Genomic DNA, 17727 nt, shown 5'->3' on the forward strand with positions numbered 1-17727 from the left:
TTTTGAATACAACCACCTTCAGGTCAATCCTAAGAAAACCGAATTCATAACTTTTTCCAAACCATCGTTAGCAAAAAGAACCGAATTGATGACATTAGATTTATGCAAAGAAAAAATTGAACCAAGTCACAGCATCAAATACCTAGGTGTACACTCAGACAAACACCTCAAGTATGATATACAAGTGAAACATACTCTCAAAAAAATGACAAGTATTAAAACTTTAGCCCAAATTCGTGGTAGTTTACCCAAAGAAACAAGCCTGTTACTATATCGGTCTCTGGTAATCAGTCAACTAGAATATCCTATTCTTCTTTTAACAAGCCTTTCCAAAGAGGCGATATCTTCAATTGATCGGCAATTAAACTGGGGTATCAAAACTGCCTTTTTCAGAAAAAAGTTTGACCGGTCATCAGACCTGAAAAGAAAATACGATATACTTTGCTTTGAAAATTTTCTTGCTTATTCGTGTATCAACTATTTAATTAAACTCATTAAAAATCAGCTGCCATCTTTCACTGACCTTTCGTTTCCCACTTTGGATCTTAAGCTTAATTGCCGCACTCAAGTTCTCCAAAGTAATCACTTTCAAAAGTCTATATATTAAAAAATCCTACGGAAGCTTTGCGGCTAGTCTTTGGAATGAGCTTGATCGAACAACAAAACAGAAACTTCTCAATTCAAAACAGAGCAGATATACTCTAAAACAATTGTTACTGAAAACAAAAACAACAAATTGTTCTAAATCAGTCAATGATCACTGGCGGTCTTGTAAACTTTAATCTGCTATACAATATTTAGGATATTTAGGTTTTTACTAACTTCTAGGTTTATCTTAAGTTCTTATTAAACCCGAACAAGGAGCTTGAGTATATTACATTTGAACTCCTCAACTACTTTAAATTACCTTTTTCTTTTTTTTTTGTTCATCTCCCCATACACTTTCTGTCATAATAATGTAATGTTGGTTACATTTTTCTGGTACTTGTACCTGTATGATAGTAATTCAAGTGTCTTCTCTCTCTCTCTCTTAATCGAAATTACCCAGACGTGTTTAAGTTGTCATTAGCAGTTCCTATACAAATTACGACGTGACGTTAGAGTACATTCAAAAGTACGAACTAACATGAACAAAAGGCAGATCTGACAAGAGGTTTCAGTGACATATGACATATGAACACACTGGAAACAGATGACACAACCTTACCTGGGAATTGCTACCTGCAAATACATAATATAAACAGCGAATGAATGTTAACCTCACACATCCCTAAGAGTTGAGATACCAACAAGGAGGCTCGTTAATGTGCGTTTGCACATGATGTTCCGACCCACGCTCATCTACATTTTTGACTTAACTGTCTTCTGACTTACATTTTTGACGAAGAGATAATCAAAAATAGATGTTTGAGTTTTAAAAAAATCGTTACAGAAACAAACTAATAATTGAATTAAATAATACCATGCTTCATTACAACGAGATATGGCACTAAAAAGACTACGAGAAAAAAACAACCACAAAAAAGCAAAAACAAAAATTACACGACAAAAACTCTATAGAAATATCTAAATTTAAAAGCACCTAGTAACAAAGTCAAAAAGCAATCAGATAAAACCTTAACAATACAAATTTACTTTTTCCTAACTATACAGCAGACGGAAGTTTTCCGTAATGAGACTAAGTATCAAGTCGACAAAAAGAAGTAACGAGGCGAAATTCAAAAATCAGCATTTTTAAACCAAATAATTTCAAAAGTCTTAAAAATCATTAGCGTTTAACAAAGTAATTCTTGATAAATTTACATAAAAGTCATAATGAAACCAATAGGACCTGTTTTTGGTTAGATTGAGCCATAGGAACAGACTAAAGATGCAGAAAAACAACAAATTACGAGCAACAAATTACAAACACTGCGAAAACACTAATTAGCGAAGCCAATAAAATCATTAGCTATTATCTGAATAATATGTGTTATTATTTCAAATTCTATTTATATTAATTCAGCTAAATTTATACTGAATGAAAAAGTAATTTCAATAGGGCCACAATTGAAAATCATTGGGAACTGTTAATTATTTTTGTATTTAACTTTATTTCTGTATTTAACTGTATTTATTTCAAATTCAATTTATACTAATTCAGCTAAAATTATACAGAATGAGTAAGGAATTTCAATTGGGCCACATTTGAAAATCATTGGGAACTGTTATTAAGCGACAGCTAAACGAAGAGAAGAACACAAAAACACCACTCACATAACTTTTGTATGAAAACGCATGTCGTCCAACAAACAAAACATCAGTTACGTCACAAAATCAGTAAACATGTTAATTTTTAAAATACAAGGAATTGTAGGACAAACCTAGTTGACGAAAAAAACAACAAAACCTGAAAAAAAATTGAAAAAATCCTTAAAAATCCTATAATATCATAAAATTTAAGACTATTCGCTATAAGATGGCTGCTTTGGTTGTAATATCAATCATTCAATTCTCAATTAAAAGCTTATGAGACCGGTCAGCAATTTACGGCTACCTAAAGAATAAAGAAACAGGCAAAAACAGCAAATTCAGAAAAGAAAATGAGCGAGAAAAATGTGTAAGTCATTAAAAGATGAACTTTTCAGTAAAACGTTTTCTACGTTCAATTCAATTTTAACAGCAATGCGAGTGTTCTTTTTCACAATTCGACTCCCAATAAATCAACAAATTTGAGCAAATACATTAAAACCCCGAAATTTCTGATAAAATCCGTAGTATCAACGCCATTAACGTCAATGGCTATCAATGGAAGCTAATAAACGCGCTAAATTATGCCCCGATGCGACGAAAAAGATGTCTGTCATTCAGAAGTCATCAATATTACATTACAATAAGTCATTGACTATGAAAACCAACAAATACAGGCAAAATCCAAAAATTAAGTAGAAAAGTTCGAAAAGCCATTTAAACCATAAGCTTTTCTCTGAAATTTTTATGTATGATCCATTGAAAGTCTTCTCTATGCTAATGCAACTATCAATATTAAGATAAAGTGATAAGAATCTAAAACGAACCAAAATTACAAAAAATTTCCAAATATTAGAAAAAAAATAACTAACCGTTCATCGAAGTGATAAAACCAATAGTTAAAGTTAAAGCCGCTAACTAGATTAATTTCGGTTGAAGTAGAAAACAACAAGGTCCGGTCATTACTCAGACAGACTTACATTTCACATAAATAGGTTTAAGACCGGTTACTGTTAAAAATAAATTCTCAAAAAATCATTTTTTATGTCTTAACAGCCATTAAATTCAATAGCTTTCAACGGAAGTCAATAGACACGCTCAGTTATGCCTCAAGTGGAAGACAGGAATATTTTTCATACAAAGGTAAACAATAGGACATCACAATAAGTCTTATGACTAGGGAAGAACAACAAATACAGGAAAAAACCAGATTCAGTACAAAAGTGCGAGAAGAAAGTGTCGAAACCATTTATACCATAAGCTTTTCTCTTAAACTTTTAACCAAGATCCATGGAACGTCTTCTCAAAGTCAATATGAGATATCAATATCAGGATAATGTTATTAGATTTCAAGAGGAACCAAAAACACTAAAATATCGAAAACTTAAAAAAATTGAAATCATGTGGCATTGAAGTCACATAACAACTAATTAGAAGATGAAGCCGCTAACCAGACTATTTTTGGTTGCAATAGAAAGGAAGGTGCTCCTGTTATTACTGAGACTGACTTCAATGAGTTTATGATCGGTTAATGTTGAAAAATTTCTAGAAAAATTTTTTTTTAAAAACTTAACAGCCATTAGCTGTCCACTCAAAGCTCTAGATAGGTTAACCTAATGCTCATTACGAAACCTATTACACTTTTAGTCAACGAGTTTTATCATAGGACTCCAAAATTTAGTAAAACCTCAAAAAAATCAAAATTTCATTTAAAATTACGAGTCGAAGCCAAAAAAAAGAAGGGTTCTTTGAGAAGAAATTGTTTTGTGATTGGGCTTCATTAAACTGTAAATCAGGTTTGTCATTAACGGAAACTTGATATGAAAGGTGACTAGTCTCTAGCCGACCTAAGAAAACAAAAAAATTGAAAAATTTTCTATAAAAAAAGAGCTCTCAAATAGAATTCGATAGTTTTTATAGTAAACTTCCCCATGAGACCAGAACTAGTCTTTTTATCGGCTTTCGTCTATTCGGAACTCCAAATCAATATTCATTTCGAGGCCTGAAATGTAATTTTGAATTAACATTTTTAAAAAAAGATTAATTTATGAAAAGTTACAATAAAAGTGAACAAAATTATGGCAAATATCCGGTGTTCACACAAAACTTCAATCCCCGAAAAAAAAACGAAAATCAAAAAATCTGTTTAGTTTTGAAGTCTACGCTGGAAGAGCTTTTTAACGCTACCACTCATATTTCTCTATGATGAATATATCGATCGGCTAAAATTGTCTGAACAAAAAAAAACCCATTTGAGTATATAGTTCCTCCCCCCACAAGTGGGGTCGGAACAAAAAGTCGCCAATTATTCTGTTTTCACAATATGATATACTCAATAGGTTCACTTCTCTTTGTGTTGCTGCTGAATTGGACCAGCATTGCAAAAATATCGACAATGAGTTTATGATCGGTTAATGTTGAAAAATTTCTCGAAAAATTATTTTTAAAAACTTAACAGCCATTAGCTGTCCACTCAAAGCTCTAGATAGGTTAACCTAATGCTCATTACAAAACCTATTACACTTTTAGTCAACGAGTTTTATCATAGGACTCCAAAATTTAGTAAAACCTCAAAAAAATCAAAATTTCATTTAAAATTACGAGTCGAAGCCAAAAAAAAAGAAAGGTTCCTTGAGAAGAATTTGTTTTGTTGATTGGGCTTCATTAGACTGTAAATCAGGTTTGTCATTAACGGAAACTCGATATGAAAGGTGACTAGTCTCTAGCCGACCTAAGAAAACAAAAAAATTGAAAAATTTTCTATAAAAAAAGAGCTCTCAAATAGAATTCGATAGTTTTTATAGTAAACTTCCCCATGAGACCAGAACTAGTCTTTTTATCGGCTTTCGTCTATTCGGAACTCCAAATCAATATTCATTTCGAGGCCTGAAATGTAATTTTGAATTAACATTTTTAAAAAAAGATTAATTTATGAAAAGTTACAATAAAAGTGAACAAAATTATGGCAAATATCCGGTGTTCACACAAAACTTCAATCCCCGAAAAAAAAACGAAAATCAAAAAATCTGTTTAGTTTTGAAGTCTACGCTGGAAGAGCTTTTTAACGCTACCACTCATATTTCTCTATGATGAATATATCGATCGGCTAAAATTGTCTGAACAAAAAAAAACCCATTTGAGTATATAGTTCCTCCCCCCACAAGTGGGGTCGGAACAAAAAGTCGCCAATTATTCTGTTTTCACAATATGATATACTCAATAGGTTCACTTCTCTTTGTGTTGCTGCTGAATTGGACCAGCATTGCAAAAATATCGACAATGAGTTTATGATCGGTTAATGTTGAAAAATTTCTCGAAAAATTATTTTTAAAAACTTAACAGCCATTAGCTGTCCACTCAAAGCTCTAGATAGGTTGACCTAATGCTCATTACAAAACCTATTACACTTTTAGTCAACGAGTTTTATCATAGGACTCCAAAATTTAGTAAAACCTCAAAAAAATCAAAATTTCATTTAAAATTACGAGTCGAAGCCAAAAAAAAAGAAAGGTTCCTTGAGAAGAATTTGTTTTGTTGATTGGGCTTCATTAGACTGTAAATCAGGTTTGTCATTAACGGAAACTCGATATGAAAGGTGACTAGTCTCTAGCCGACCTAAGAAAACAAAAAAAATGAAAAATTTTCTATAAAAAAAGAGCTCTCAAATAGAATTCGATAGTTTTTATAGTAAACTTCCCTACGAGACCAGAACTAGTCTTTTTATCGGCTTTCGTCTATTCGGAACTCCAAATCAATATTCATTTCGAGGCCTGAAATGTAATTTTGAATTAACATTTTTAAAAAAAGATTAATTTATGAAAAGTCACACTAAAAGTGAACAAAATTATGGCAAATATCCGGTGTTCACACAAAACTTCAATCCCCGAAAAAAAAACGAAAATCAAAAAATCTGTTTAGTTTTGAAGTCTACGCTGGAAGAGCTTTTTAACGCTACCACTCACATTTCTCTATGATGAATATATCGATCGGCTAAAATTGTCTGAACAAAAAAAACCCATTTGAGTATATAGTTCCTCCCCCCACAAGTGGGGTCGGAACAAAAAGTCGCATATCATTCTGTTTTCACAATATGATATACTCAATAGGCTCACTTCTCTGTGTGTTGCTGCTGAATTGGACCAGCATTGCAAAAATATCGACAATGAGTTTATGATCGGTTAATGTTGAAAAATTTCTCGAAAAATTATTTTTAAAAACTTAACAGCCATTAGCTGTCCACTCAAAGCTCTAGATAGGTTAAACTAATTCTCATTACAAAACCTATTACACTTTTAGTCAACGAGTTTTATAGGACTCCAAAATTTAGTAAAACCTCAAAAAAATCAAAATTTCATTTAAAATTACGAGTCGAAGCCAAAAAAAGAAAGGTTCCTTGAGAATTTGTTTTGTTGATTGGGCTTCATTAGACTGTAAATCAGGTTTGTCATTAACGGAAACTCGATATGAAAGGTGACTAGTCTCTAGCCGACCTAAGAAAACAAAAAAAAATGAAAAATTTTCTATAAAAAAAGAGCTCTCAAATAGAATTCGATAGTTTTTATAGTAAACTTCCCTATGAGACCAGAACTAGTCTTTTTATCGGCTTTCGTCTATTCGGAACTCCAAATCAATATTCATTTCGAGGCCTGAAATGTGAATTTGAATTAACATTTTTAAAAAAAGATTAATTTATGAAGAGTTACACTAAAAGTGAACAAAATTATGGCAAATATCCGGTGTTCACACAAAACTTCAATCCCCGAAAAAAAAACGAAATTCAAAAAATCTTTTAGTTTTGAAGTCTACGCTGGAAGAGTTTTTTAACGCTACCACTCACATTTCTCTATGATGAATATATCGATCGGCTAAAATTGTCTGAACAAAAAAACCCATTTGAGTATATAGTTCCTCCCCCCACAAGTGGGGTCGGAACAAAAAGTCACCAATCATTCTGTTTTCACAATATGATATACTCAACAGGCTCACTTCTCTGTGTGTTGCTGCTGAATTGGACCAGCATTGCAAAAATATCGACAATGAGTTTATGATCGGTTAATGTTGAAAAATTTCTCGAAAAATTATTTTTAAAAACTTAACAGCCATTAGCTGTCCACTCAAAGCTCTAGATAGGTTAAACTAATTCTCATTACAAAACCTATTACACTTTTAGTCAACGAGTTTTATAGGACTCCAAAATTTAGTAAAACCTCAAAAAAATCAAAATTTCATTTAAAATTACGAGTCGAAGCCAAAAAAAGAAAGGTTCCTTGAGAATTTGTTTTGTTGATTGGGCTTCATTAGACTGTAAATCAGGTTTGTCATTAACGGAAACTCGATATGAAAGGTGACTAGTCTCTAGCCGACCTAAGAAAACAAAAAAAATGAAAAATTTTCTATAAAAAAAGAGCTCTCAAATAGAATTCGATAGTTTTTATAGTAAACTTCCCTATGAGACCAGAACTAGTCTTTTTATCGGCTTTCGTCTATTCGGAACTCCAAATCAATATTCATTTCGAGGCCTGAAATGTAAATTTGAATTAACATTTTTAAAAAAAGATTAATTTATGAAGAGTTACACTAAAAGTGAACAAAATTATGGCAAATATCCGGTGTTCACACAAAACTTCAATCCCCGAAAAAAAAACGAAATTCAAAAAATCTTTTAGTTTTGAAGTCTACGCTGGAAGAGTTTTTTAACGCTACCACTCACATTTCTCTATGATGAATATATCGATCGGCTAAAATTGTCTGAACAAAAAAACCCATTTGAGTATATAGTTCCTCCCCCCACAAGTGGGGTCGGAACAAAAAGTCACCAATCATTCTGTTTTCACAATATGATATACTCAACAGGCTCACTTCTCTGTGTGTTGCTGCTGAATTGGACCAGCATTGCAAAAATATCGACAATGAGTTTATGATCGGTTAATGTTGAAAAATTTCTCGAAAAATTATTTTTAAAAACTTAACAGCCATTAGCTGTCCACTCAAAGCTCTAGATAGGTTAAACTAATTCTCATTACAAAACCTATTACACTTTTAGTCAACGAGTTTTATAGGACTCCAAAATTTAGTAAAACCTCAAAAAAATCAAAATTTCATTTAAAATTACGAGTCGAAGCCAAAAAAAGAAAGGTTCCTTGAGAATTTGTTTTGTTGATTGGGCTTCATTAGACTGTAAATCAGGTTTGTCATTAACGGAAACTCGATATGAAAGGTGACTAGTCTCTAGCCGACCTAAGAAAACAAAAAAAATGAAAAATTTTCTATAAAAAAAGAGCTCTCAAATAGAATTCGATAGTTTTTATAGTAAACTTCCCTATGAGACCAGAACTAGTCTTTTTATCGGCTTTCGTCTATTCGGAACTCCAAATCAATATTCATTTCGAGGCCTGAAATGTAAATTTGAATTAACATTTTTAAAAAAAGATTAATTTATGAAGAGTTACACTAAAAGTGAACAAAATTATGGCAAATATCCGGTGTTCACACAAAACTTCAATCCCCGAAAAAAAAACGAAATTCAAAAAATCTTTTAGTTTTGAAGTCTACGCTGGAAGAGTTTTTTAACGCTACCACTCACATTTCTCTATGATGAATATATCGATCGGCTAAAATTGTCTGAACAAAAAAACCCATTTGAGTATATAGTTCCTCCCCCCACAAGTGGGGTCGGAACAAAAAGTCACCAATCATTCTGTTTTCACAATATGATATACTCAACAGGCTCACTTCTCTGTGTGTTGCTGCTGAATTGGACCAGCATTGCAAAAATATCGACAATGAGTTTATGATCGGTTAATGTTGAAAAATTTCTCGAAAAATTATTTTTAAAAACTTAACAGCCATTAGCTGTCCACTCAAAGCTCTAGATAGGTTAAACTAATTCTCATTACAAAACCTATTACACTTTTAGTCAACGAGTTTTATAGGACTCCAAAATTTAGTAAAACCTCAAAAAAATCAAAATTTCATTTAAAATTACGAGTCGAAGCCAAAAAAAGAAAGGTTCCTTGAGAATTTGTTTTGTTGATTGGGCTTCATTAGACTGTAAATCAGGTTTGTCATTAACGGAAACTCGATATGAAAGGTGACTAGTCTCTAGCCGACCTAAGAAAACAAAAAAAATGAAAAATTTTCTATAAAAAAAGAGCTCTCAAATAGAATTCGATAGTTTTTATAGTAAACTTCCCTATGAGACCAGAACTAGTCTTTTTATCGGCTTTCGTCTATTCGGAACTCCAAATCAATATTCATTTCGAGGCCTGAAATGTAAATTTGAATTAACATTTTTAAAAAAAGATTAATTTATGAAGAGTTACACTAAAAGTGAACAAAATTATGGCAAATATCCGGTGTTCACACAAAACTTCAATCCCCGAAAAAAAAAACGAAATTCAAAAAATCTTTTAGTTTTGAAGTCTACGCTGGAAGAGTTTTTTAACGCTACCACTCACATTTCTCTATGATGAATATATCGATCGGCTAAAATTGTCTGAACAAAAAAACCCATTTGAGTATATAGTTCCTCCCCCCACAAGTGGGGTCGGAACAAAAAGTCACCAATCATTCTGTTTTCACAATATGATATACTCAACAGGCTCACTTCTCTGTGTGTTGCTGCTGAATTGGACCAGCATTGCAAAAATATCGACAATGAGTTTATGATCGGTTAATGTTGAAAAATTTCTCGAAAAAAAATTTTTAAAAACTTAACCGCCACTAGCAGTCATCTCAAAGCTCTAGATAGGTTAACCTAATGCTCATTACAAAACCTATTACACTTTTAGTCAACGAGTTTTATCATAGGACTCCAAAATTTAGTAAAACCTCAAAAAAATCAAAATTTCATTTAAAATTACGAGTCGAAGCCAAAAAAAAAGAAAGGTTCCTTGAGAAGAATTTGTTTTGTTGATTGGGCTTCATTAGACTGTAAATCAGGTTTGTCATTAACGGAAACTCGATATGAAAGGTGACTAGTCTCTAGCCGACCTAAGAAAACAAAAAAATTGAAAAATTTTCTATAAAAAAAGAGCTCTCAAATAGAATTCGATAGTTTTTATAGTAAACTTCCCCATGAGACCAGAACTAGTCTTTTTATCGGCTTTCGTCTATTCGGAACTCCAAATCAATATTCATTTCGAGGCCTGAAATGTAATTTTGAATTAACATTTTTAAAAAAAGATTAATTTATGAAAAGTTACAATAAAAGTGAACAAAATTATGGCAAATATCCGGTGTTCACACAAAACTTCAATCCCCGAAAAAAAAACGAAAATCAAAAAATCTGTTTAGTTTTGAAGTCTACGCTGGAAGAGCTTTTTAACGCTACCACTCATATTTCTCTATGATGAATATATCGATCGGCTAAAATTGTCTGAACAAAAAAAAACCCATTTGAGTATATAGTTCCTCCCCCCACAAGTGGGGTCGGAACAAAAAGTCGCCAATCATTCTGTTTTCACAATATGATATACTCAATAGGCTCACTTTTCTGTGTGTTGCTGCTGAATTGGACCAGCATTGCAAAAATATCAACTATAATCTCACACTGATCCCACGCTTTTTCCACTCCCTTAACTACAAGACACTAGTTGTTTCGACCTTACCTTAGAGGCGGTGGGGGTAGAGGAGGAACTATAAGCTCAACTGTTTTATTTTTGTTCATTCAATTTGGCCATTAGAATGCTTTACGAGCGTAAACTTCAAAATGAATGGTTATTGAATTTCTAGGTTTTTCTAAGAGTTAGCGATGTAAAAAAAAAAACATTGAATTCCGATCCACATCAACGAGTACAATTGATATTAGTCCGGCAGTGTAATTATTTAAATGGATTTATTATTTCCATATTATAACAGAAAACTTGAGTTAAATTCATATTATGTCGCATATCTCACAATAAAAATTAATAAAGTTTATAAAGTCAACCCAACCAGTAAACAGTAGTTCTAATTCATTTTCCAAATTTAAAGTCACGCCATGTTGAACAAGTAACCTTCCACAAAAAAGGGTTTCTTTTGTAAGCTGAGGAGAAGAAAGTTCTAAGTTGCTTGCGGAAACTATTTTTTGTCTTGTTTGATTTTAATTTCGCTGGGTAGTTCATTCCAATCTAGTATCGCTAATCTAACAAACGAGTTTTGCCTTTTGATAGAGAAAAATTTTTGGTCCCAGAACAATTTTTTTGTCCTTATAGACTCGTGAAGATTCCAGGTGATTAAAGGACGTCCCGATGTTGGTGAAAAAGCAGGTCGTAACTGTTTTTTTATTTTCCAAAAGTATTGTAATCTTTTTTTAAAAAGAGTTTTACGGGTAGTATATTCCAACTGCATTTAATATCTTGAACAGATTCAAATTTCTGTCTAAAAAAGGTTGCCCGTAATGACCAGTTAAGTTGTTTCTCAAGAGACATTATTAAATTTTGCTCAATTGCGTGAATGATAACCGTTGAGTAGTGCAAGTGACTTAATAATAGGGCATTTAGGACAAGTATCAATAGTTTTTGTGGAATTGATTTTTTAATAGCATAAATTGTTTTTATTCCTCGGGCCATTTTTCGTAAGATATGTTTCACTTCCTCTTGAAACGTTAAATTGCTGTCTATGTGAACCCCTAAACATTTTACTTCAGGTTTCTCGTCTACTGGAATTGAATCTAAAATTATCTGTTCACTGAAATCTTTTCTTTTGCTCTTACCAAATATCATGAATTCAGTTTTAGAGGTATTAACTGTGAGGTGATGTTCATGAAAAAATCGAATAAGTTTGTTTGCATTTTGCTCTAACTTGATTTTGCTTTTGTCAATGGAGGTATCAAAAGTTAAAATAACGGTATCGTCAGCATATTGTATGAGTTCAGTTTCATTGTCAACTCTTGTTGCCATGTCATTAATGTACAGATTAAATAGGAGCGGACCAAGTACTGTTCCTTGTGGTACACCTCTATGAAGCATTAGTTCATCTGATATGCAATCTTGTAGTACAACAGATTGGCGGCGGTTTGTAACGAAACTTCTTAAGAGATTTTTTGAGTTCTCATCAAAACCTAAGTTGCCTAACTTGATATCCAAAATGTCATAATTGATAGAATCAAAAGCTTTTGATAGGTCAAGAAATGCTGCTGTGACAAAATTGTTAATGTCAGTTTTGTTTCTGATAAATTCTGTGCAAAATAATAGGGAATCGATGGTAGGAAACTTTTTCCTAAAACCATATTGATTTTTACTTAGTAATTTGTTGTCGTGAAGGTACTGACTAATATGATCCCTCAAGATGGTTTCAATGATCTTAGAAAGGCATGGGGTAATGGAAATTGGGCGATAGTTATTAGGTTCCTCAGGGTCATCTTTCTTGTATAGTGGTACAACATGTGCTCGTTTAAGCTCATTGGGGAAGCAAGATAATTTGATGCAGTAGTTCACAAGGAAATTTAAATGAGGAACAATGACAGAGATTGAGTCTTTAATAGCCCATGCAGGAATGTTTGATGGTCCAATCGGTTTATTTCTCCCCAGTGCCCTAATTGCGTCATGACAGTCTTTTTCCGTTACATAGTGAAAGCTAAAAGTTTTTTGTTTAGGATTGCCTGTCCCAGAAGTCTGTAGTGGATGCTGAGGGCCTTGGAATTTCCCAAGTGTAGAGAAACAATAGTTCAACAGGTTAGCAATTTTTTCTGTCTGGGTTACATAATCACCAAATACATTTCTCAAACTGTAGATTCTGGGTTTTGTTTTTTCAGAAATTCTTACTTCATTTATCAGCATCCACTTTTTTCTGTCACTTTCTGCTGCTTCAATAAGATTTCTATGAAATCTGTCGAAATCGTTGTCATTAGAAATACCAAACTGGTTTTTTAGATCAAAGAAATTTTCATAGTCTTTATCATTCAAAAACCTATCTCGATCGACCATCAGTTGTCTTGATTTTCTAGTTAACCATTTGTCTGTTAATGTAAAAAAAAATTTGCCATTACGGATAAAACATTTTTTAAGTGGAGCGCTTTTCGAAAGTGCTGTCGTAAAATTTTCAGTGAAAACTTGTAGTATTGAATCCAAGTTGTTCTGAACATACATTTTTTGCCAGTTTTGTTGTTCTAGGCAGTGTTTAAAATCAAGTGCATTATAGTTCTTTTTATCGAAAAATTTTTTCTGTACTGGTACCTTTTTAGTTTCAACATGAAGCCCTAATAGACTTAGAGTAGCAAAGTGGTCAATTTTTATTATGCCATCCCAAATTATAGTGTCGTTTATAGTTGAACAGTCAGTAACCATGTAATCAGGAAGGCTTTTGGTATTGTTGCCTCGGTTTAAACGAGTAGGAATGGTTTGGTTCTTTATATGTAAATCATAAGGAAGTATTACTGTTTCAAGCCTAGATCTTTCCAAGGTATCTAAATAGTTAATGTTATAGTCGCCCAGAAGTATTATCTTTTCGTTTTTCGTAATTGCATTATCAATGTTAATTGCAAGTTGGTTCAAAAAATCAGTTCTGTTTTGTTTATTGGGGTTATAAGTAACATTCACTAGTAAGGATGGACAAGTTGGCATTTTCAATGAGACCCATACACTCTCAAAATTCTTCGTAAGAAGATTCAAATCATTTCGAATTTTCGGAAAAAAACCTTTGGAACAAGCATCATAACTCCACCACCTTTTTTCGTTTTCATTCCGGCAGGCGAAATACGGTCAGATCTGAAACAACAGTATCTTTCTTTTTCAGGATTGAAAACGTTTATATCATCAAACTCACAAAGCCATTTTTCTGTGAAACAAAAAATGCAGTTAGGACCAAGATCGTGCACTAGCGTGCGTAGCTGTTCTTTCTTGCTAAGAATGCTTTGTACATTTAGATGATAAATTTTTATTTCCGACTCTCTTCTTAGAGTCATTTTGATAGACTCATTTTATGTTAAAACAGGTCCTGGGTTTGTTTCTATATCACCAGCCCTTAGGAGTAGCGTTAAGCTAATCAGAAAAAGAAATATAGTAATACTTTTACATCCTACAACTAAAAACCCTGTTTGTGGAAGGTACTTAAAAGCTTTTCCAAAGCCTTCGTCGAAAGTTTTTGTTTTGCTATGTAATGTAATTGCCACTGTTGACGCGGGAATTCTTGAGGCCAACAGTAGCAAAACTAAATAAAAACATTTTGATTGTTGGGTTGACGAAAAGAAGATGTTCAATGTCATTTATTTTAAAGAATTGCAACATCAGTTCTCTAAATCATCAGTATTACAAATTATCGTTTTATTGGAATGGGGGTCTTTGATAGGACTGGGCATAATAGTTAGAAGCACCTTTATAGTTTAGTGCGGAGTATCTTTGATTCACAGGCTGATAACTATTGTTATAAGTCGATAAATTATTTCTGTTTGTTTGGGGGTGGTTGTATGGTTTATTTCGATAATTAGAGCTGTAGGCGTTTTGAGGACTTTTATTAATTAGGCTTTTGTTTTGATAGAGTCCTTTGGGACAGATGCTACCATTAGATGTCAAAAGTATATGAGAAAGCAGCCAAATTTTGAGAAGAGGAAAACCATGCTGGTAGTTTATATGCACATTATCAAAATATAAGAAATTATATCCAATGGAAGCACTACTGTTATTATTATCCTTGTTTACTGCACTATTTACATTTTTAATATTAGCATTAAGAAAATTTTTATCCCGATACTGCTCAACTTTTTTCAATGGTGGTATTTCGCAAACAACGCAAACATCTGGATTGATTTTTGCAATGCATAAGTCAATTAGTTTTTTGTGTTCAAGGAAATTTTTGTTGGCAGATTTACTATTATCTTTCAGCACGTTGTTTGTTCCGTCTTGAATTACTAATGTTCGGATTTTTTTTGGGTCGTATTTGTTCAAAACTTTAATCTTCTCGTTGGTAGTGGACCCACGATAAGCATGAATTGCGCAGTCGATTGGAATAGATTTGTCGATCTCAAGCTTGCCTATTATACTACTACCAATAACAAGGTTTTCGCATTCCGGTGACAGTTCTTTTTTTGGGAAATCGCGAACCAATTCGTTCGCCTCCGTCATGGTGCCTACCGTTTTACATTCTTTTGCAATTGGAACCCCACCCTGAACCGTCTCACTCCCTACCAGTTGGGGATTAGCCATATACAAACCAGACTCCATCATCTTGGTAAATTTTGTAATTGTATCCTCTATAAATTTCTCTTTTTCTTCCAATTTTTTGTAAGTTTTAACATAGAGCTGGTAAAAGTCTTGTTTGTTCAGAGAGGAATACTGTTTATCATCGATCATTTTTGTTTATTAAACAACAATATTGCTTTACTGTGTGATTTGAGAGCTGTTATGTGTTTAGAAATGCATGAATAATGCTCAGAATCGAGTGTTTTTAACAAAATTCTTTAAGGTCAAAGAGGAGAAGGTCAGACTCTTTAAGGTCAGTGAGGATATTGTTAAGAGAGAAAGAAAGAGCGACTGTTCTATAAGCAGTCAAATGAGCGTCTGAAGTCAAATGAGCGTCTGCAGTCAAATGAGCGTCTGACAGTCAAATGAGCGTCTGATATTAACTTTTGTGGTCATTTGATATTTGCCGTGATCTGTGTTCAATTTTAGCGTCAATATTTTACATTTTTTCTATCAAATTCTTTCAAATTATGCACTAAACAACGATTTGGATAAATTACGTGTTTTTAAAAGACGAGCAGCAGTTAAAGGGCTAGTTTTGTTCTCCTTGAAAAGTTTTACAATCAAAATGATTCGAAATGCATTGCGCTGAGTTGATTTTTCATTGCCAATTACAGACAAGACGATTTTCATATCAAGGTTCCATTTACCTTGACATGAAACAAAATGAAACAATATTACGTTTTCAGAGAACAGCTCATTGTTTTTATGGTTTCCAGCTCATGAGTTTTCTTTCTATAACTTTTAACGAATTTTAGAGCTTAGTTTACATTTTGTGCTTTTTGTAGTCGTACAACGTAGTCTGATTACTTGAAAGTGCCTTTGTCTTCAGAAAGAATAAATAAACCAATCTAATGCTTTAGAGTTGCTACCGAATGTCTGATTTTGAAAACTCGAAAAATAAGAAGTTTCGAAATTTGCTCCCTTTTAATCTTATTTCTTTCAACCCTTAGCTCGCTCTCCCTAATGGCAGGCCCCATCTTCTTTGCAGCGGAACAAAACTTAATATGTTAAGCACTATCATATTTTAACGTATAAATATTTTGACTTTGATACCACGAATTTCCAAAAATTATTTTTTGGGTGTATGTGCTTCTTTATTAAAGTCTTTATATTATCAGAAAATGATAGGTCCCATTGATAAGAGGTACACTTGGATATATGTAAAGGTGCAGTATACAACGCGTGGTTTTAATGGCTTCCACACTTTTCTCGCATTTTTAATGAACTCTTGGTTTTGCATGTTTTTGTTCTTCTTTGTAGACTTCATCTGGTTAATGACAGGTATGTTAATGACTGGTTAATGCTACTGATTTAAAGTTGACAAAAAGTTCAAAAATACATATATCACTGTATTTTGAATTTGACTCTTTGTAATTTTGTAAATTAGAGGTTTTTTGTCTTTTCAAATAGTCACTTTAAAACAGGTCCCATTGGTGTCCAATTGATACCCCCGTGAACATATATAACCTTTTCAGCGACTAGCTAGTGAATTTAACGGCTTCAACACTGCTGCCGTAAACTTTTTTTTAATGCTTTGCATGTATTTGTTGTTATTTTGTAGTCTTATGACTTACTCTCACTAATGACATATCCCATTGGATTCCTAATTTTTTATTTAAAAGCTGATGAATGGTTGTTATGACTTTAGAAACGATTGGGTTTCAAGCAAATCAAAAACACACATCACCGAGCCTCCTTGTTTTCATTACATCACAAAGTATAATTCTATTTTCATAGAACATCACATTCTATAATTTAGAGACCACTTTACCTTTCGGGAGAGTATACCATGTCCAGGATGGCCCCATCGCATGAAATCTCCATGGCAGCTTTCACTTCTTTCGCATCTTTACTCTCAATCCTCGGTCCCATCTGGCAACTGTCCTCAGGCTTAGAACTAAATAAAAGTTCCAACTATTTATCACATTTTTAAAATTTAATTATTCACATTTAAGACGAGTGACACTACTCTGTTTACCAAAGGCAGCAATCAGCTCTGCGGCAAAATTCCAACAAATTGAATTTGAGAGAACCTCAATGCAAAAAACATCCAAAGGCTTTTCTGGATAATGAATAACATTTGAATCCGATATCGAAATAATCTGTACAATTCGAACAATCTTCTACCACAGAATGAGGTTCGCATTTATGATTAGACGACTAAAAACTGATAGCTAACAAGTCAAAACTTGATCATTAATGTACACTAATCTGATTAGAGTAATAAAAAATTCCTCGGACCTTTGTCAAACAGAGATTTAGAGTTTAGATTTTTCCAACTGGTATTTAAGTAATTTCAATGGTCAAATGAGTAAAGAGCTTATGATAAAGCGGTGCT

The 17727-nt window shown here is 32.9% G+C and overlaps 2 protein-coding genes across 3 annotated transcripts in view; both read right to left on the bottom strand.

Moving 5' to 3' along the window:
• LOC142358495 (proteasome subunit alpha type-1-like) overlaps positions 1–17727 on the bottom strand; it is a 209505-nt gene that overhangs the window by 169698 nt on the left and 22080 nt on the right. The window lies entirely within an intron of this gene.
• The window catches only part of LOC142358464 (uncharacterized), a 96830-nt gene that overhangs the window by 17425 nt on the left and 61678 nt on the right, over positions 1–17727 (bottom strand). The window contains exons 15-16 of one of the 2 annotated variants that reach the window (XM_075409866.1): positions 17161–17286; positions 1208–1221 (exon numbers count right to left, since the gene is read on the bottom strand). In XM_075409866.1, coding sequence (XP_075265981.1) covers positions 1218–1221; positions 17161–17286 — 130 coding nt within the window. In that variant the 3' untranslated portion in view covers positions 1208–1217. The remainder of the gene's footprint in view (positions 1–1207; positions 1222–17160; positions 17287–17727) is intronic. The other variant, XM_075409861.1, reaches the window with a different exon arrangement.

This window comes from Convolutriloba macropyga, chromosome 2 (genome assembly GCF_964194025.1).
Source record: "Convolutriloba macropyga chromosome 2, txConMacr16.3, whole genome shotgun sequence".
Taxonomy (NCBI): domain Eukaryota; kingdom Metazoa; phylum Xenacoelomorpha; order Acoela; family Convolutidae; genus Convolutriloba; species Convolutriloba macropyga.